Here is a 21926-nt window from a genome sequence, read left to right as displayed (position 1 = left end):
TCTGGCTTTCTTATGGAAGGAGGATGTGGATGCAGTTCTGGTGTCTTACTCTAGGCAACATATTTCCTTGGAAGTAAAGGATTTAATAAAAGGAAAGACATGGTTCTTAACTGGCTTTTATGGAAATCCTATTACTGCTAACAGGAAAGGTAGTTGGCATTTGCTTAGGAAGTTGAAACCAGAAAATGGTGTGGGTTGGCTTTGTGTTGGGGATTTTAATGAAATTCTCAGCACTAATGAAAAAGTTGGAGGGCCTCTTAGACCCTATGGTCAGATGGAATGCTTTCGTGAGGCACTGGAGGATTGTGATCTTAGTGATATGGGGTATGTGGGGAACAAGTTTACATGGTCTAACAATCGTGGTGGGACTGAATTCACTAAAGAAAGGCTAGACAGAGCCTTCTGCAACCCTCAATGGGCTGTATGGAACACTGGAGTAGTGACCCTTTCATTAACTGCACTCAATTCAGATCATTGTCCTATTTTCATCACCAATAGAAATCATCAACAAGGTGCAGGAAGACATATCAAAATTTTCAGATATGAGGTGAGTTGGGGTCAAAGAGAAGAGTGTAACAAGTTAATTGCTGAGGAGTGGCAGAGACCTAGTTTAGCTTCAAATAAGCTGAGCTATACTACTGAAGTTTTGAAGAGGTGCCAATTTAAACTTCAACAGTGGAGTAAGCAGGTTATGAGTAAAACCAAGAAAGAAATACAGCAAAAAATGGAGCATCTTAACTCACTTCAGCAGTGCAACCAAGGAGACAAACATGACAGCATAAAAGGCTTGAAAATTGAGATTGAAAAAGTGTTGGAAGAGGAAAATCTAAAATGGAAACAAAGAGCAAAACAGAGATGGCTTAAAGAAGGTGACAGGAACACAAAGTATTTCCACCAATGTGCTTCTCAAAGGAGGAAAGTCAATAAGATCTGCAAGCTTATTGATGACAGAGATCAGGAAGTTACCAATGCATCTGCAATCTGCCAGCAGTTTCAAGCTTTTTTCCAGGAGCTTTTCACCACTGCTAACCCTCAGAATATTGATGGGTGTTTGGCAGCCACCATCCCCACGGTCACAAATGAAATGAACCAAGCTTTGTTGAGGCCCTACTGTGCTCTGGAGGTTAAAGAAGCTTTGTTTCAAATGGATGGCTTGAGCTCACCTGGACCTGATGGCTTTCCAGCAGCCTTTTATCAACAAAACTGGGATGTGGTGGGGAGCCAGGTCAGTGAATTAGTTTTATATGTGCTTAATTCGAAAGGCAACTTGGATGATATTAATAATACCTTCATTACTTTAATTCCAAAGAAGAAAAACTGTACAAAAGTTTCTGATTTTAGGCCAATTTCTCTTTGTAATGTTTTATATAAGATTATCTCCAAAACCATAGCAAACAGGCTTAAGAAAATCCTGCCTAGTATCATTTCTCAGAACCAATCAGCTTTCATTCCAGCTTTCATTCCTGGTAGACTTATCTCTGATAATGTAATAGTTGCTTTTGAGGCTTTGCATTCTATGCATTGTAAAATGGCAGGTAGGGAAGGGTATATGGCAATGAAACTTGACATGAGCAAAGCATATGATAGGGTTGAGTGGTCTTTTCTAAGAGCTGCTTTATGTAAAATGGGGTTTGATTTTGCTTGGGTAGAGTTGGTAATGAGATGTGTGGAATCAGTGTCCTACTCCATTTTAGTTAATGGTATCCCCCAAAGTGTTTTTAGTCCTTCAAGGGGCATTAGACAAGGTGATCCTTTATCACCTTATCTCTTCATAATGTGTGCTGAAGCTTTGGGTTCTATGATCAGCAAAGGAGTCGAAGAGGGAGTCATCTCTGGAGTGCCTTTTGCAAGGGGCAGAATAAGAATTTCCCACCTGTTTTTTGATGATGACAGTTTGTTATTTTGCAAAGCAAATGCTATGGAATGGGGTAAGCTGCACAATATTCTGAAGATTTATGAGGATGCCTCAGGCCAAAGGTTGAATCTTGAAAAAACTTCAATACAATTCAGTAGAAACACTGCTAAGGCAACTCAAGATTTCATCCTTAGCATTGCAGGTGTGAGGTCCTCTATGGCTTATGAGAAGTATCTTGGTCTGCCAACTGTTGTTGGCAAAGCAAGAGAGAAATCTTTCAGAGATATTCTGGATCGAGTCAGAATGAGGGTAAGCAACCAAAGGGTTAAATTCTTGTCTCAAGCAGGAAAGGATATTTTCATCAAGGCTATTGTGCAAGCTCTCCCAATTTATAGCATGTCTGTTTTTATGCTACCTGCAAAACTTCTTCGAAATTTAAACAGCATTATGCACAACTTTTGGTGGGGACAGCATGAGGCAATAAGAAAGATCCATTGGGTGGCTTGGAGCAAGATGGGAAGATCTAAGGCTGATGGAGGTTTGGGTTTTCGAGACTTGGAAGGCTTTAACCTTGCACTACTAGCAAAACAAGGCTGGAGAGTGATTCATACTCCTTTCTCTCTAGTTTCTCAAGTTCTAAAAGCCAAGTACTTCCAAGAGACTTCCTTTATGAATGCAAAGTTGGGTCAGAAACCATCATATATATGGAGGAGTATGCTGAAAGCAAGAAACCTGATTGATGCAGGCTCTTATTGGAGAATTGGCTCTGGTGATAAGGTTAGAATTTGGGGAGACAAATGGTTACCTAAGACCTTTCCATCTGCAGTTAAAAGCCCTATATCCCATCTTGATGGCAATGCTAAAGTTCAAGAGCTGTTGAAGCCAGGGGAAAAGGAATGGAATATGGAGTTAGTGGAGCACCTTTTTTGCAAAGAAGAGGCGGATATCATTGCTCAAATTCCATTAAGCACTTCCAATAGTCCTGACCAACTGATATGGAAAGGAACCTCTACAGGTTTCTTCACAGTAAAAAGCGCATACCATCTGCACCAGGAGTTGATCCAAGATACTAAAGGGCAACCATCGAGCAGTCATAATTCAAAGGAGGTCTGGAAAACTCTTTGGCAGCTACAAGTTACACCAGGAGAGAAAGTTTTTCTATGGAGAGCTTGTCATAATGCACTTCCAACTCAATCAAATCTTTTTAAAAGGAAGATTGTAGCAAATCCAAAGTGTCCAATTTGCGAGCTAGAGGAATAGACAGTTGCACATGCTTTATGGGAGTGTGAGTCAGCAAGAGATGTTTGGAGCCAATGTACTAAGAGCATTCAGAAAAGGCATTTCTCTCATATGGATTTTTTGGAGATTTTCGAGGCTATGGCAGAAGGAATGACTTTTGAGTGCATGCAGGAATTTGTTATGGTTGCTAAGCAGATTTGGTGGAGGAGAAATGATTTTATTTTTAATCAAAGATTTAGACACCCTAATCAAGTTACCATGGTTGCAAATGAAAACATTAGAATGATGAAGGACTTGGAAATGCAGAAAAATGAGTCATCAACTTCTATTAACAGCAATTCAGTTATTTGGCAACCACCTCCTTTTCTTTTTTACAAGCTTAATTGGGATGCAGCTGTGGACAAAATCCGAGCTAAAGTTGGTATTGGCATAGTAGTTAGAGATTGTGAAGGAAGAATAATAGCAACTATGAGAAGAAAACAAAGCCTCCTTCCCCTCCCTGCTCTGGCTGAAGCTTTTGGGGCTCTCTTAGCAGTGAATTTTGCACTGGATCTCGGTTTAACAAAGACTATCTTCGAAGGAGATTCTCTTCAAACAGTCCAAGCTTTGAAGCAAGAGGAAGATCAACTGTCTAGCTTTGGCATGTACGTCTCTGAAGCTAAGATGAAACTTAGTAATTTCGAATCTTGGAATGTTACTCATATCAAAAGAAGTGGAAATGTGATGGCTCATGTTTTGGCACAAGATGCTTTAGTCATTTCTGATGTAATTGTTACTATGGAGGATATTCCTCTATGTATTTCAGATCTGATTTAATGGAACAAGCTCTTAAGCTTTCAAAAAAAAAAAAAAAAACACAAAATTCTCATCTCACTCCCAAACCTGACCTAGCACTTCTAATCTTTTTTTTATCTATATTAAGCATCGGGATTTGATCAATATTATGTGTCAATTGTTGATTTTGAAAGGTATGTATACCTTAACACCAGTTTTTATATTTGAACTCCTAAATAAAAAATAAAAAAACTCAGAATAATTTGAATGTACATTCAAATTTAAACGGGCAATGACACGAGTTCGAGTTGTGAGAATATCATTACTCTTCAATATTCTTGAGTGTCCTTAAAAATAGTCAGTGATTGTTCAAAATGTAAGAGATAACAATACAGTAACAATTCTTTATTTAGGGTCATGAATCAGACTTTTGCTCAAGTATATATAGTACAAGTTGTTTCATCTACCTCGTTTGATTATACAGTTCAAATGAGATGAGACGAGATGAGATGTTACACTTCGTGCGCCAGGCCGGGCCTGTACCTCCCAGATTGTCTACTCCTTTTTTCCAAATTTCTCATACCATTTTATTAGACTGCCTGTATTTGGCAGAAACCGACTCTGGGAATTCAATGCGTTGTTTCCAATCATACTCTTTTTTCCCCCAGTGATAAGGTTTCCAAAAAATAGAGTGTCTGTCTTGAATGTTTTATAACTTAGTAAGGAGATTCACCATTTGCCATGTATTGCAATTAATTTCTCTTTTGATCTTAGTTACCACCCTGTGGGCCCTTTGAAGGCTATTTCCGATAAATTTTACTGAAAGTTGAATAAAATATTATTATAATATTATTTTTATTGTATTTTGTGTAAGAGTTTAAAAAACTTGTAATAGTTTAACTTTGTGTTATCAAACCAACCCTTAAAAAGCTTTTGAGCTCCCATATCCAAGTTAGTATCAAGGCATCTTTTAAGCACAGCCTTTCATAACAGGGACAATAGTGTTATTTAAAACAAGCCCCAATTTCCTCAAACACCATTATTTTGCAAACATGGCGAGCTTTAAAAAAAAAAGATGGGGAAAATGAACAAAGAAAGAAAGAAAGATTGTGCTGCACAAAAACAATGTACTAATGGTTCCAGGCCACACTGTTGTTGGGTTCATAAACCATAAAATGCAAGCAATTTTTGCGTGATGAACCATATCAAAATTGGATAAGAAGCTATTTTCACAAAAAAATACTACTAAATAACCTAAAGAATTATCACACATCATGTACAACAGGATTTTAAATCTTCTTCCACCATTTCAAACACAAAAAGTAAAGCAAGAACCACCTACGTGCAAAATTACATTCTTGATAATAATGATTAATTGTACAACTTGGTAAGGGGGGAAGGAAAGACTGGTATCACCAACAAAACCAAACACACCTTTCAATGCATTGTGCATGGGTGTAAGGTGCAATATCTTCAAAAACTATCACCTTAAATAGATGACATGTTTCAGCCAGAAATCAAAAGTGGCTCCTTCCCCTCTTTAATAAGACACCCAAAACCAAACAAGAGGGCACCTGTAGCATGTCATCTCCACCAACAGAATCTTCAAATGCTTCAAGATGATATGGGTTCATATGGATATGATAGCCATGGGTGCTTCAAAGCCTCCAAGGCAGAAGGGCGCTTTTTTGGGTTTATCTCAAGTAGATGAGCAACAAAATCAATGAAGCCTTGGTCCCCCATTGGTAATCGGTGCCTTAAGGATGTCTTTTTGGGTATCAGGTATTCCAACCTGTTCGTTTCCTGAGGAATGGTAAAATAGCAATCTATTAATTATCATATAAATAAAAAGACCAAAGGATTTTGTACACAAAATTTAACAGGGTAGGAACCAGAATTTTAATTTTGTTTCAGCACATACATGCTATGAATTGAAATTTATACAAACACAGTTGAATGGTAAATCAACACTATCACTTGAGAGAACTGCGCTTCTAGTTGGATACATTTGATCACTGAAGGTTTAAGAAATAAAGGTGCAAGTTTGACTGTATCGAATGATAAGATATAAATGTATTTCAACTGATTTGTAACCAGTATGGGCACCTCATCTACCAGTCCTACAATGTACCGAATTCTTGAGACAGATATTATGAAGTGTCAAAAAGAAGACGAAAACTATTTGATGGAAGCTCTACTAGCATAGCATCTGTCACCCAAGAATAAAAATACCTAATATCTAAACTGGACATGCAGATAACTCTTTAAAGGACAGTAGAGTTCCACCACGTATAGAAACAACGAAAATAAAGCCAGCCATGTCACACATATCTTGCATATCTGTGCTGACTCAATTAACTGGTAGAGAGCCAACCCACTGCCAACTTTTTAAAGATCCTTTTGTTTTCCCATCCAAAGCTCATGTCTCAAAAGCAACAGACAATACTATTTATATTAATCGAACAAATATGACATCCAAAATTGAGATTTTCACCTGATTCCGTTCATACAGCATGTGATTTTTGGTAAAATATTTGTACGTGTCCTTTCCTTTGGCAAGCATGCTTTGATTTATGGGATCTATAATTCCAATTACCCGAGCTAATAATGTTGCTGGTGAATCATTTTGGAAGAGGACCTGCATCAGGGCAAAATTCATTTCAACCATTTGCATCAGCATCTAGGAAAAGAAAGAAATGGCAAAATAATCAACCGCAAAAAGATCTCAGCTAAATTGATGGTGAAAATGATCAATGCATCAAGTGCATTAAGTGATATGGAAGAAAAATCCAAGTCAAAGGAAAGTGTCCGTGGTTCTCAGCCAACTGAAACAGTGAACTTGATGCATTATCAACAATAACATAAAGAAGTATCATTTCAGCCCAAAATCAATTTTCCAAATAGATTCTAAATCATTTAGACTCCTTACAATGGAGAAAAAAGGGCAATGAAATAGAAATACATACACAGGTGCATAGGTATATATGTATATTTTAGGAGCATAACTTACATTGCCAGTACAGAGTTCTGCCAAGATGCAGCCAAGTGACCATACATCTATCTTCTTATCGTATGGAAGTCCCAAGATAACTTCTGGGGCACGATAGGACCTGGATTGTACATAGGAGCAGAGTTGATCTGTCTCAAAACAACTGCTCCCAAGATCAATAACCTTCACCTCACATCTGCTGTAACTTTTCACTAGTATATTCTCGGGCTTCAAGTCACAATGTATTAGGCCAAGTCCATGCAGAAACTGAAGTGCCTCGAGACACTGAATGGTAATTGACTGCAAAACCCAATGAAAATAAGCATATCTGCCAGCATGGCAGAACAAAAACAAAGGGAAAAAAAGAGCACCCAAGAAAAAAAAAGATACGCCACAAACCTGCAATCTTGGCATAGTGAAGTAAACCTCTCCTCCCGCTTCTCTATTAAACTTGTGAAACTCGTATAAGTTTGCCTTGAGAAGTTCGCATACTATTAACAAATGCTCCTGCAAAATAATGGGAAAGGTAGCTACCCATCAATATAGCATCATTAGAGAAATCATACGCAGGACATCAATAAACAAAGGGGAAAATACACAAAGGCCCCTAAAACTACCACCGATTTGAAATCACCCAAACTATCAATTTTGGCGATCACCCCCCAAACCACACAAAAATTATAACGTACCCCCTCCATAAAAAAAATGACACAGAATACTCGATCAATTAAAACTGTGCAATAGTCATTTGAATCTACCCCTTCCATAAACATATTACTATCTTGCTTTTCCAACCTTTTTTTAAATGTGTGCTTTACTTCAATCAAGCATGTGCTTGCACTTTACACCTGGACTCTAGATGGCATTTGCACTCAAGTGCGCCTAGCGCTTTCCCTAACACTGTTTGACAGGTTCCTAACTCTGGTATTTAGGACACTAGGTTCTAGCATGGTATATGATTATTGAAGGTAAATCTAAAGAAAATTTGGGCTGGTTTTGATATGAAAAAAAAAATTGCTTGAAGGAGAAGAACAAGAAAAGAATTATTATCCAGAATTCTATATTTAGCAAGAATAAAGGAAGCCTCAATTGCAGACCTCCTAGATCTATCCAATGGCACTCCCTAATGGAATGTTACATTTTTTAGAGCAGCCCAGGATTCGGAAGTCGGCCTTCTCTGAGCTTTATAACCTAGTATACTCTATTCCTTTTGGGGGAGGAGGGCGGACTTGAAAATAAGCTTTCCTAGTGCCGCATGTTGATCATCTACAAATTCATTGTGAGATTGTCAGGACCTTGTGTAATGAATTCTTTGCTAGGCTGAGTTTAGCTTGGGTGATGCCAAGAAGGATGATCGCTTCATGGAGAGGACTCTAGGGCAATTCACATATTGCAGCAATTTGGAAGATGGTTCCGATTTGCCTATGGTAGCGTCTTCAGAGGGAGAGGAACGAGAGAAGTATTAAAGATCGTGAGTGGTCAATGGATGAGCTTAGAACTTTCTTTTTTAGCACTTTTTTCCATTGGTCAATTGTAATGATTTTAATGGCATGAACATTCATGAATTTCTTGTATCACTAGAACATCGAGCATAGGCATTGCTCTTGTATATGTCCCGTGTACTTGGGGCTCCTGCCTAATCAATCAAATCTCGTTTACCAATCAAAAAGAAGAAGAAAAGAATTCTATTTCTAGGCTTCGCATCTAGATTCCCAAAGACATCAGCTCAGGTTTCCCAGAGAATGGGACAAGAATTTGGTTACAGATAATACCAGATTCAAAACTTGAAAAAAATTAAATAAAATCAAAACAAACAGTTAACCATTGAACAAAAAACTAAAAGTAAGACTTCCACAAAACTAGAACAACCAGTAAGGGGTCCAACTTCAACCTTGCGCAAAATTTAGAGGACTAAAGCTCACTGTCCTGTGTACAATTATAAACTACCTGACAAAATTAAACAAGAACCCACCAAAATCTCCAAGCGATTGAAGACCTACTAGGCAACAAGTCTGGTGGAACAGGATGACTACCAAAAAAGTAGGATGTGATAGGATCTGACAACCAGTTCTAGAAGTGCATGTCACTCACATGAATTCAGCAAATATTCTTTTAGACATAATGAAGGAAATAGAAATTAATTTGACACTAATTTACCTAGTACATGGACATTCACCAACAGCCATAACAGCATGTAAAAAATCAATAGCAAGTTGAATCATATTTTCACTTACTCGATAATAGAAATAATCATACAATCGGAGAACGTGGTACTTGTCAGCAGGATCATGCTTATTCACATACTTGAGAAGCTTTATCTCATCAAGGCTCTGATCAAAAAAATCCTTGTTGTTCTTAATAATTTTTACACATACATCCATACCGGTGTGCAGGTCATGTGCCTGTATAGCTTTACTGAATGCAGCGGACCCAAGATACTCAGTAACATGATAACGTCCAGCTATGACTGAATTAAGAACAACATGGAAATTCTTGTCCTCTTCAAAGCCAGTTCTGAGCAACAAAAGACGTAGTTAGATAATCAGTTAGGCAAGAGATGAGAGTATAAACTGGAAGGCCTGCTCACTTTGGCAGCATAAACAATGAGTCGGTATAAGTGGTGGTAAAATAAGTTCTCAGCAAATGCTGTGGGAAGTAGAAGAGACAAAATTGCTAGAAAATGTCATGTGCCACATAAAGCTTATCGTTGTTCCAAGTTGCCAACTAAGACTACATCCACCAGAAACAACTTTATACATGATTTCCCCCAAGGACAGACCACAAATCATTTAGAAGGTACAAAGATCATTTCTTTTATGAGTAATTGTAAACTTTATTACTAAAGAATGCAGAAGGCATAGTCCAAGTATGCATTCAAGAGGAACACCTAACTGGAAATAGAAAAGGAGACATAAAATAATGGAACCTCAGCCCATTAAAAACCATTGGAAGCTGCCAAAAGGAACAGAGTATTGGGAAAAAAAAATTGAACTCCTCAATCATCCAATGACGATCCTTAAAATTTATACCATTCCTTTTACTTCATACAAAGATAATAGGACCAATGATCTGGTTGTTATATGATGTCATGAATAAGGAAAGATGAACAAAACAAAATATGCTTTAAAAGGTTTTCACAATCTGCAACAGATTGCCAACGACATCCTTGAATTTAAAAACAAATAAACAAATAAAATGTCTCAACTACTCCTTGATATGTTCCATACATGGGAGACAAGAAAAAAAAATGACATTATAAATACCATAAGAACCCTTCCATGAAAGAATCCATTCTGCATATAATTAACCAAATAAAACTACTTTCAAGTTGAAGGCTTACCAAAAACTGGAAAAGAATAAAAAGTCGATGCCATCATGATAATAATGAATACTTGAAAAGAGGATCACCTAGAATCATGTTCTATTATCAGTAAGTTAAAAATGGACCCAGGGGATCTTGAGCCCATGATTATACCCTCAGTTCCATTCTTAATAAAGAGAACGAGCCCATTCGAACTAGAGCTCATTTACAAAACCACGGGGATATCACACAAATGACCATTTACTCTATCTCAGTTAATTGACAATAACTAGTCCTAATATGGATAATATTAAATTGCTCTTAGAATGTATTTAGGTGTTCTTCTGTATACTTCCTGTGTACATGGGCTATGCCTATTCCATTCATATCAATAATATTTATCTTACTTACCAAATAAAAATATGGATAATATTAAAATGCCATATATGCTTTTAGTTTTTTCCTAGTGATATAGAAGATACCTTTTTTTTGGATAAGTTAATATAGAAAGTAGGAACGGAATCCAGGTTCGAGCTATCTGGCATAAATCAGAAATGGATCATTGGTTTGGAATTGTAGCAATGGTAGTTAGGAGAAAAGGGTTATCAACATAAATCTATAAAATCAAAACAAAAAAGAACCGACACCACAGTCTGCAAAGTACAACCAATATTCTAGAATTCGATCTAGATGCAGATGGCAGCATATCAAGCCCACTGAAGAAAAAGTACCAGCTGAAAGATGGGAATGTAGAAAAATACATGCCTGTTTTTTCTGTGCACAATCGTGAGGTTAAAGGTCTCAAATTCCTCCTCCTGAGCCTTTATCTGCCTTACTTGTTCTTGCACAGCTGCAGCCTCATCATCTTCGAGTGATGCTGCTGGATCTTCTTCCCTTACAGCACCTGCTTTTTGGTCTTGTTCTCGCTTTGCATGTTCTCTTTCATCATAACCATAATTAGAGACTGTTGAGGGAGTAGAATCTGTGGATCTCGCAGCATGAGCATTATTTTCATCCCTGGAACTTTTGACCGGTGAAGAATCATTGCTTTTCCGCCTCCATGAAGCAAGCATGCCTTCAGACCCCACCAAAGCATTAAGATGGTCCTCAGTTTCATCACTGATAATGGCATTACAGTTGTTTGACCATAAAGATTTACTAGAGCCTGTCTGCTCCAACTGTCCATCCCTCAGTGCTGGGGGAAACGAAAATCCCCCATCGGTACGATTTTTTGTCTGTATACTTGCTCCCTTGTCATTCCCAATGACATATTTGTTTGCCTCTTGGTTAGTAGTTTTCTTTTTCTCTCTGTTTGATCTGTCAATATATTTCTTTTGAGGATATCTAAACCCTCCAACCCCAACGTCATGATCACGGAAATATTCTAGATCCCCTTCACTACTGCCTCCAACCAAACTTTCCCGTACTTCACTGCCAATATCTGCAGCATCACTGCTGATACCTACACCAATTGATCTAACCGAACCATGCTGTTCATCATCCATACAATTATCATCTAGCCGCGGCCTCCTCCCACACTCATTCAGAAGTTTCCCATCTCCTAGCATGATGAGTTCATTTGTTTGAGTCACAAAGCCCTGCCAGACAGGTTCTGCACGCATCAGATTCAGTTCTTCTTCATCCATCAACTGTCCATCATATCGAGCAATTAAATCATTGTCATCAGTCCTTCCATGCATGTTACTGGCTGACAGCCCTATAGGATCATCTGTAGCTGTAACCGTTTCTACATTTTTTGCTTGAAAGTACCGCTCGCCAGAGAAGTAAGAATCCTCTTCTGCAAAAGATTGATCATCATCCTCATCTTTAGTTGGAGCTCTCTCCTGCAGATCTGGGACACTGCCATGCCCTGTACCCTTTTCATTATCGCTTGGGTAGTCAATTTCATGAGCCAGAAACCAGGCCTCGTCCTCAATTGGTTGTCTCATATATCCAACATCATCATCATCATCATACTCATCAGAGTCCCAATACTCATTTGGATAGTCAACAGATTCACTTAATCCATCACCAACGGTGGCAAAACCAGACACCAGATCAGATGTATCCTCTGCAATACCCTGACTTACAGATAGCCAACTACCTCCGGGAATCCTTTTTCCACCTGTCCAATCATAAACCAGGCATTGAAAATTCCTTATTTATCAGAAAGAATTTTTGAAAAATGAACAGAAAAAAGGAAAAATAGAAAGGATCAATAACTAACAACTGAGTCGTTGAAAAGAACTTGATGAACCCAAAAATCGAGGCCTGTTCTAGATAAATTCAACAGCTCTCAGAGCTAAGTAATGAAGCATGCTTGCTTAAAAAATGTAGCCATAAACAGTACATTAGATTCCAAGGTTTCACGGGGCACAAGAAATTCATCCATCACATTGTGGAATTTCAACAACAAACATGCCAAAATATCAGTTCAAAGGATTTTACCGGCAACTAACATGTGACTGGAGAAATAAACCATAAGTGGAATTCAAAAGTGCAATACAGCCTTCAAACTGATAACATAAGTTTCCATAGTTTGAACAACTAAAGACATATTTTTAGACATAACATCTGGGAAATATTTTTTTTTATAAGTCATAACATCTAGAAAATATCCCTTATATCTTAGAGGCCGCTGTAACCAAATAAACAGGAATGAACAGTGTCTTTGTTTGACACCTTTCTTCTTCCACTTATGTCCATCCGTACAACCTCATAGCAATTATCTTCCTCACAGCAACCTAAGCACAACCTCACCGTAAATCATCACAAAATCACCACACAACAGAGCAAGGGAGAGGTAGAGGCTCGGCTGGGCATGGAGGAGCAGGGGAGGTGCTGTGGAGGGCTGGTGGTGGTATCATGGGCTGTAGGCAGCGGATCTAGGCCGTGCAACAGCAAGAACCCGTGAGATAAAGAAAGGCTTCGTGAGAGAGGGAGGCAGATCGGGGAGCTGCGTCGTGGGGAAGAGGTGGCCATCGAAACTCATGGGAGGAGCTGCTCACGGCGGCGCGGTGGAGGGAAATCAAAGGGGGAGGAAGTGAGAGGGCTACGGGCTTCGGCCTATTGCAGGGAGGGAGAGAGAGAGAGAGAGAGAGAGAGAGAGGTCTGTGGGGAGGAGATCGGCGTGGGGAAGGTGGCCGGTGACTGGGCTTGGTGGTGACGCGGCAATGGCGGCACTAGGAGGAACCGAGGAGAAGAGAGATCGAGAGGAAGAGGGGCATGCAGCTGGAGGGAGGGAGGAGAGAGAGGGAAGAGGAAAAAGTGAGGGGAAAAGCTAGGGTTTGGGACTTTAAATCTCAACTCTTCATCTTGAGTCTCCAAATTTGATCCAACGGTGGAGATTAAAATACAGAAAATAAACTCACTTAAAATAGATAATTAAAATATACATATCATATCATACATTTAAAATCAACTTTAATTTATAAAATACTAATCTTTCATCATTAAATAAATGATGAAGTTTTGCTAAATATTATTTAAGAAAATAAAACCATATAAATAATTAGAGTTTTTAACATAATTTAAATCTCATAATATTCATAATTAACTAAAATCATTTAGATAAAATTATTTTCTACAATTATAATATTTTCAGGGCTTCCAAAATATAAGAGGCTTACTTTAATGATGAAAGAACGTGAGAGTAGGAACAGGGAGGGTGGATTTGCTTCATACGAGCTCACTACATCTTCTACATGGTTGGAGGTAACATGACATGAATGCATTGATCTCTATCGTCAAATATAGTTAATTTGTAAAGCTGAAACTTCTATACAAAGCTTTAACACGTGATCGTGATTGATCGTTCACGTACAAATGATCAACCCAAAGGAAATGTTTAGAGATACTGCGGTTGGAACAAACTCTTCTTATTAAAGTAGAGAAATACGGAAATCCATAGATGCTTGCTTATATTAGGTTTTATGCTCCTATGCATTAGGCTATTTATTAATCAATCTTATGTACTCTTTCAATCTTGATGATTGTGAACTAACAATTAATTCAATTATTCAAGATTATGTGTTGCATGTAAGGAGTCACACTTTATTTGCTGTTTGGACACATTATTTTCAGGAATTTTGTTTTTTCTTCCAATTAGGCAAATGTGGCAAACATGTTTTGCACGTTAAACCACTACTAGTATTTATATATATATATATATAAAGTTTAAAATAATTCCTTTTACGAGGTTCAAAAGTTGAAGGATTAGGAAATATAAAGTAGAAAAAGAAAAACCATGTGCAAATGCAACATTACAGGATGGACTCCTGTAATGTAACATATACATTGACACAAGAAAATACTAAAATAAGAGAGAGGAAGAAAATGGTAAGATGTAGACCAAAGCATCCCTTTTTTTAATGGGCATAGAGCAAGCATCCACTTTTAAGAGCACAATGATAAGACGTCAGACTAACACCACTAGATCAAATGATAACAAATTTACAATTCACCTACTTCTGATGGTAAATACATCAATAAATTCCTCTATTTTTTCAACCGTAGTAAACAGGTCATTAAATGAAGGCTACCACCTCCATGACACCTCAACCTTTTTAGTAGCCACAAATGAGTTGCAATATGTTCAATGATAATAATAATAATGCTGACTATGATGAGTTGAATACATCTTGACTAGCTCAAGAACTGCAATTGATCATGAATAACAAGCCACAAACACAAGGGAACCAAACAGATAGATCAACCCTACAAAGAGAGATGAAGAAAAGAACACGACAACTACAAAGAAATAGAAATGGAAATTCCAAGGAAATGTAAAAAAATATGTAGGTTAGTACAAGTTACAAACCAGAATAATAAACTAACTAGAACAATTGCAAACAAAAGAAAAGCAATATAATGTAAGCAAAGAAATCATCTGATCATATCCATCATATGAGCCAACCTGTGGAGTTGATTTCTTGTCCAATGGGAACATCCAGATATGACCCTATAAGGAGAGAGTTGTCCACACTGATAAGTTTTGCACCAGGTCCATCCCGCTCAAATTTTTCCTCCCAATGAACATTCAATGACTTATCCTCTGACTTCAGTTTAACAGGTGGCAACCTGGGTAATTCTTCCTTCTGATTCTCAGAAGTCAAAGGAAAACTCAAACTGCCAATGGTTTTTTGCTCAGAACCCCCTTGTGACTTACCAAAGTACAAGGCTCTTCCCACATCATCCACCTGTTCTTTTATTGCTGCCCTAATATCAATCATTTCTGATTTTCTATTTCCATCATTTTTGTCAGAATCTGTAGCATTATCATAACTGGTTGACACATCCCCCTTTGAAAAGGGAAACACAGTCTTGACGGAACAATCTTTCCAAATATCAGAAGATGAGTTTGTAGGCTCCTCCCTTCTGGACCACGGATTATCTGCAAAGTTTTCTTTGAGATATGTGCTACTAGTCTTAAGTTGCTGATCAAGTTTTTTGGGATCACTTGCTTGGATTTTCTCATACTTGGGTTCCAGATTAGCTTTACTAGTACTTCCAAGCCATGATGTCCTCTTTTCACCAGATAAAGTAATCTCTTCTCCAGTCCTGAGAGTGGCTTTACCAGCATCAGCAACTTCACTCGTACGATTCTTTGGTTGTCCTGAGATCTGAAGCTCCTGAAAGTTACAGTTAGTACTGCTACCACCATAAGTTCCAGCAGGACAATTACCAGGATTGAACTCCCACGAATACAAATCAAGCACGGTGTCCTCAGAACCTCTCAGAAAAGTGAAGCTCTTGTCGCTCATTCCAAACAATTCATTATTTTTATTCCACTCACCAGGAGGAGCAGCATTCTTCCATTTGCAGTCAGACCCATTTCTAGCAGTCCCACACTCTATCTCTTTCACAATTAATTCCTTCGAAACTTCACGGCTATCCAGAGGCACTGGACCTTGATTTTCCACCACCAATTTGTCCCCATTCTCCCCTATTGCACTTACCAAGCCCTTATCCTTGTCTCCGATCAGAAGCTTCTGAAAGAAACCATTCAAATCAGGACGATTGTTTAGCTCACTCCTCAAAGCTGCCTCGGCTCTAGTAAACTGATTTTTTCGCAAAAATTCAAGAATCGCGTCAACTGAGTTTGTTTCTGCCATTTTTAACCACTAAAACCTACAAGTAGGTCTCAGAAAGAAGCATCCACCATACCTGAGAAACCCCACCAATAAAACCACATTATAAACAAAAATTAAAATGCTACTTTCTTATTGCACTATTCTTTGCTAAGAAAATTCCAAAGCCCTTGAAAAAAAAAAGTCAAATTAAGAATTTTGAAAATGACGTGCGAAACTTACCTCGTAAAGGTTAAGCCAGTGACGGCATTCAGAATCCCATATTTTTCTTTCCACCTACCCTACATTTCTCGAGATACCCAAAAGAGCAAAAAACGTTCATTTTCTCTCTTTCACCTAAAGGACGACAAGACCCAAGTTACAGAATCAGCCAAAAAGCCGTGCCGGCCTGGCTCTTCGACCAAGAATCGAGCATTCATAGCGCGGATCCGAAGATTGGGAATCCGAAATCCCGGCGAATCCCATTTCCTTTTCCCACACCTCTAACCCTAACCCCAATCCCATTACACATTTGAGGGCTTCCCAAAGTGCGGAATTCAATCCCACCACAGTTTCTAAGGCTAAAAGCAATTCCTTCGAAAAAAACAAAGGGAAACAAAGATCTGATATTTTGTAATGTAACTTATTCTTTCGTGGGGTTTGGTCGAAAAGCATGTTTGGGTTCAGAAATGGAAAGGACAAAAAAAAATAAAAAATAAATATATATGAAAAACAAAAGAGGAGGAGGAAGCACCTGATGACGGTAGTAGCCGGCCGGCTGCTATTGTATGTACCTTTGTTTCGATTTTCTTTTCCTTTTCTTTTCCTCTCGACACTTCCTGTGTAGGCTTTGGGGGCAACTGCGCTCCTGAATTGAGGTGGTGGACCAACAGTTTCTTCTCTCTCTCTTTTTTCCCCCCTATTTTGTTTTCCTGTCTTTGTTTTGTCTTTTCCTTCTAAATAATTTAATTAAAAACTTACCTTGTTTCTAAAATGAATTATTATATTCTCAAATAATATGTAAAGCATACTATTTATGTCATCTAAATAGTAAAATTTAATTAGTAAAATTTAGCCTTTATTTGGATATTTAGAATATTTTAATATATTTATAAATAATAATAAAATATTTTAAATTAAAATATTTTATTAAATTTTAAAAAATGAGAAAGAAAAATTTAAATACAAAAATTAAAAAATTGTCTAGATATATTTTTAATAATTATTTTTATTTTAAAATTTAAAAAAATTGTATTATTTTTTATGTTTTATTTAAAAATTATAATGATTAAATAATAATTAAATAACAAAATTTAAAATTTAGAATCGAAAATTGTTTTGTACTTTAATGATATTTAGAAATGAAATATTTTAGAATATCTAAAAATACTTTAAAATAGTTATGTTGCCAAACAGACCTTTAAATTTTAAAATTTATTTTTTAAATTAAATTATATCATGTACATATTTTACTAGACACACTCTATACACTAACTTAATAATATAATTTTATCTTCTAAAATATATAAGAAGTGCTTATTTTTTTATGATATTAAGTTTATACTTGCCAAATTTATAGTGTAAATTAGAAGAAATTCGTCCAAATAAGATATTCGTTCTTTTATTTAAACACTTTCGCAAAAATTATACCGTAAATTTTATTTTTATCGAGATTCATGATCAGATCAAATTGACGAAATAAATTATCAATAAACAATAATTTAATATTTAAATTGGTGATTTTATAAGTTAATGTAATTGAAAATTAAAGAAAATGTAATAATTTAAATATTTAAGTTATATATAAGTTGTGAGGCTGGCTGGTTTGGTTACACAAAATCAAACTATTTAATCTCATCTCATCTCATAGTATATAATTATTATAACATGTTCAAACTCTCACACAAAATATAATAAATAATTTAATTTTTTTAAATTTTAAAATAAAAATAATATTTTATTTAATTTTCAACAAAACATCTCATTTAAAATGCGTAACCAAATGAGACATTTTTTAATTGTTTAATCAACTCTTGAAAATGTCACATAAATAATAACAATCATACTAAAAGAATATTAATTGATTATTTGAAAGATTACTGTTATTCTATAATTTATACAACATTTATTGTTTACATAGCATACTTTAATTTAGATGATAGATTTTAAAATTTAAATCTTACAAATTAAATATTATCATTTAAATAATGCAGATGATGTACTCTTTATACCAACTTGAAAATAAAATAACTCTATTTAAAATGTAGAGTGCAAAATTTATTATAATTTTATTTTTTTATTTTTTACAGCTTTGTACTAGTAGGAGAATGGCATCCCCAATGTCTCTTCTTTTGAGATTTTTAGGGGTCCTAGAATAAGGTATTGCATCCCAAAGTTAATAGAACATGGGAATAGACTATAGTTATTTAATTTTGATTTCTTGAAATTTGTAACAAAGCCGAATAGATTGATAGTAATAAATTGCTATCAACTGTAACAAAATGTATTTCAAAAAATTTAACTTTTGGGGACTTTGGAGTTGGAAGCCAAGTTTTGTGCTATTAAATATATAGGGCGGCTTTAAAGGCAGTTTTATTATGTAAACAATTATAGCTTCAAAACCTTATATTGGAAGGCGATGCACTCAGTGTGGTTCAAGATATTAACGCAGAAAGGAAAGATTGGAGCATTGTTGGTCTGGTGATTCAAGACATTAAAGTTGAACTAAGAGCACCAGTTATGGGCTCAACAAAGCTAAATTATAGCCAAATAATAGCTAAAGTGCAAGATAATATGCTACAATTGGCTCAACAAATCAACAGTGATTTTAACTTCAAGTTAAATCACTAGCCAAATTTGTTGAGCCAAAGGAACTAGCCAAATAATTCTTTTAGACTAAAATATTCACTTGAGTTGAAGTGAATAAAATTATTGAGGAAATGTTATGTTTTATAGTGGAATAATATAGCCGTTGAAGAAATATAGCTGTTGGAGAAATATAAGTTAAAAAAATATATCCGTTGAAGAAATGTAGCCATTGGAATAATATGAACGTTAAAAAATTAATAGGTAGTTTTTTAATAATGAATAAATATTTAAATTACAATTATAACTAAAATAAATGAAAAATTCAAAATCAATATTTTATTAGAATAGTGAAAGATTTGTTGAGCCTGTTATTTGATGATGATGAAAAGTGGCTAGCTAAATTTGTAAAAGTGAATTTCTTAGTCAAATTTTGGCTAAAGTTTGTTGAAGCCATAACTAATGCTCTAAGAGGTCTGAAATCCTGGGTATTTAAGCATGTATCTAGATCTTCAAATCATGTAGCCCATTTCCTAGCAAAGGATGCTGTAAAACTCTCCGAGGAGAGCATCACTCTAGAGGAAACCCCTCCTTGTATCCACCAATTTCTGTGGTAATGAAATGCAACTTGATTCAAAAATATAATATATATATATATAAATGATATTTATAGTCGTGAATTATGTAGTTTTTTGTATAATTATTTTGAAAAAATAAATAAAATATGAGATTTACACGAAAAAAAAGTTTAATAATAAATTTTATTATTTTTCAAAATAATTACATGACGCTTACTCACTTTATGATTATATATAAAATTACTATTAAGTATCTTACATAAAGCTGACCTCTTCTTCTCTTATAATGGCCCAGCTTGGGCTATCAAAATCTGGTCCATGTATTGCAGTTTTTGTATGTCTTGCTGGCAATGAATAATAATTAACTATGAGAGCTTTGTTGGATAGATTCAGAGCTGGTTTGGATATTAAAAATATTTCAGAATGATAAATAATTTGTATAAATTTTAAATAGATAAATCTCGTGCAAGCTTTTGTAAAAAGTGGACATCACATTAAAAAAAGTGTAAAAAACCTCTTTTTTATTAATATAATCTATTTTTTTATAATATAAAGGGCTTGCATAAAGTTTATCTACTTAAGACTTATACCTAACATTATTCATTATTTTTGTTTGGAAGTTTTGAAAAGTTATATAAGATTTTGTGTTTTGTTTAAAAGTTTGAAAAAAATTATAATAATTAAGTAACGATAAGATGAAAATTAAAAATTAAAAAATATTTTATATTTCAAAAATATTTAAAAATAAAATATCTAAAAACAATTATATTTCCAAACTAACCTAAGATCTTTTAGAGTTTTTGTTGTAATGTTAGATGATAGAGCTTCAAAGAAATTGACACAAGGATATTTATGATTAGGTCGGTGGCCATGTCCGTGAGGCCGAGGACCAAGATCTGCTGATGGAGGAGCTTGGCTTGTATCAAGTCTTGCATTGTTTCAAAAGTGTGGCTGTGATGAGAGGAATTGTGGGTATTCTAGCAGAGAAAATATTATAGATATAAATAGATTATATAAAAATAAACTTATAAATTAATATAGTTTGATATAATATGTTAGATTGTGTAATTATTTTTATTGTAAAATATATCTAACAGATCTCATGAAATCACATCAGTTTACAAATTTATTTTGTATAATCTCTTTATGTATATAATAGTTATATTCTAGTAATAGTACAGAAGAAGCAGATGGTAAAAGGATTGAATGGAAGAACCGGCTTTGGATTTACTTGAAGGAAGAAGGGGAGGAGTATGTTATGCTATCGGAGCCTGTTTGAGAATATAATTATTTTCAAATATTTTCAGATTATTTTACTATTATTCATTATTATTTACAGATTATTTCAATATTATTCACAAATCATTTAAGAGGAGATTTGGATTGTGAGTTGAGATGAAATGAAAGTTAAATAAAATACTATTAGAATATTATTTTTGTTTCGAAATTTAAAAATTTTGAATTATTTATTGTATTTTGTGTGAGAATTTAAAAAAATTATAATAATTAAATGAGATGAGTTGAAAGATTTCTTATATCCAAACCTCTCCGTATTCAAATAGAGCCTGACTTTAGATTAAAAAACAATTAAGTTAAATTTATGAGATCATTTGCCTCATAAATGAAAATTAGAGAGAAAAACATAACTTGTAAATTTGCATAATTTTTCGTATATTATCTATGGGCAGCATTTAATATAGTAGTGTTCACATTTTGTATGCATGACTCTCTAATTATACAAAGTGCTTGTAGGCAAACCATCTTAATAAAATAATACAATAATACAAAGTGTTCACTTTCACAAATTCTAAGAGGAGGTTTTGATAGTGAGTTGAGATAAAAGTTTAAAATTGAATAAAATATTATTTTTTAATAATATTATTGTATTAAGATTTAAAAAAATTAAATTAATGTTTATTATATTTTATCTGAAAATTAAAAAAAATTATAATAATTATATAAGATGATTTAAAATGAGCTAGAGAGATTTCTGTATCCAAATTGGGCCTAATATAAAACTTATTTTAAAAAGATTTTTATCCAAAATTTTATCTCTAATTTTGATCTCAGGCTCGAGCCCTCTAAAATCCTATTCTTTTGAGAAAAAATCTATACAATTTCTATATATTATATTATATTTATTTATCTTATCAAATATTTAATATATAAATAATAAATATAAGAATTAAATTAGTTTAAAACGAATAAACTTAACAAAAATTTTAAAAAAATATTATAAATTTTAAATTTTTTTTTAAATATATAATATGCGAAGGTTAAGAAGTTGTATATTATTGCTCTTCTTTCTATTCTTATT

General features: G+C 34.9%; 2 protein-coding genes across 2 annotated transcripts; one reads left to right on the top strand and one right to left on the bottom strand.

Annotated features, from left to right (window-relative positions):
• The first annotated feature begins 3232 nt into the window (after window positions 1–3232).
• On the top strand, window positions 3233–3910 carry LOC118348676. The gene has a single exon (XM_035690772.1). The coding sequence runs from the start codon at window positions 3233–3235 to the stop codon at window positions 3908–3910; it is 678 nt and encodes a 225-aa protein (XP_035546665.1).
• A 1182-nt stretch (window positions 3911–5092) lies between these two features.
• On the bottom strand, window positions 5093–17126 carry LOC109012094. The gene is made up of 8 exons (XM_018993569.2): window positions 16981–17126; window positions 15074–16323; window positions 10924–12283; window positions 9092–9371; window positions 7257–7364; window positions 6879–7157; window positions 6363–6506; window positions 5093–5671 (listed from the first exon to the last, which is right to left on the bottom strand). Exons 2-8 carry the CDS (start codon window positions 16269–16271, stop codon window positions 5483–5485), a joined length of 3558 nt encoding a protein of 1185 aa, XP_018849114.2. The 5' UTR covers window positions 16272–16323; window positions 16981–17126; the 3' UTR covers window positions 5093–5482.
• Between the last annotated feature and the right edge of the window lie 4800 nt (window positions 17127–21926).

The sequence above is a fragment of the Juglans regia genome, chromosome 6 (genome assembly GCF_001411555.2).
Source record: "Juglans regia cultivar Chandler chromosome 6, Walnut 2.0, whole genome shotgun sequence".
Classification (NCBI taxonomy): domain Eukaryota; kingdom Viridiplantae; phylum Streptophyta; class Magnoliopsida; order Fagales; family Juglandaceae; genus Juglans; species Juglans regia.
The sequence above is the reverse complement of the archived record's forward strand: the minus strand, read 5'-3'. Positions and strand labels throughout refer to the sequence as shown.

Bases quoted from the DNA above. Each gene is read 5' to 3' on its own strand.
- LOC118348676 (XM_035690772.1), top strand. From the start codon at position 3,233: ATGGCAGAAGGAATGACTTTTGAGTGCATGCAGGAATTTGTTATGGTT.
- LOC109012094 (XM_018993569.2), bottom strand. From the start codon at position 16,271: ATGGCAGAAACAAACTCAGTTGACGCGATTCTTGAATTTTTGCGAAAA. The intron at 9,372-10,923 runs GCATGTATTTTT...TTTGTTGCTCAG, and splicing joins ATTGTGCACAGAAAAAACAG to AACTGGCTTTGAAGAGGACA. The intron at 6,507-6,878 runs GTAAGTTATGCT...GCCCTGATGCAG, and splicing joins CAGAACTCTGTACTGGCAAT to GTCCTCTTCCAAAATGATTC.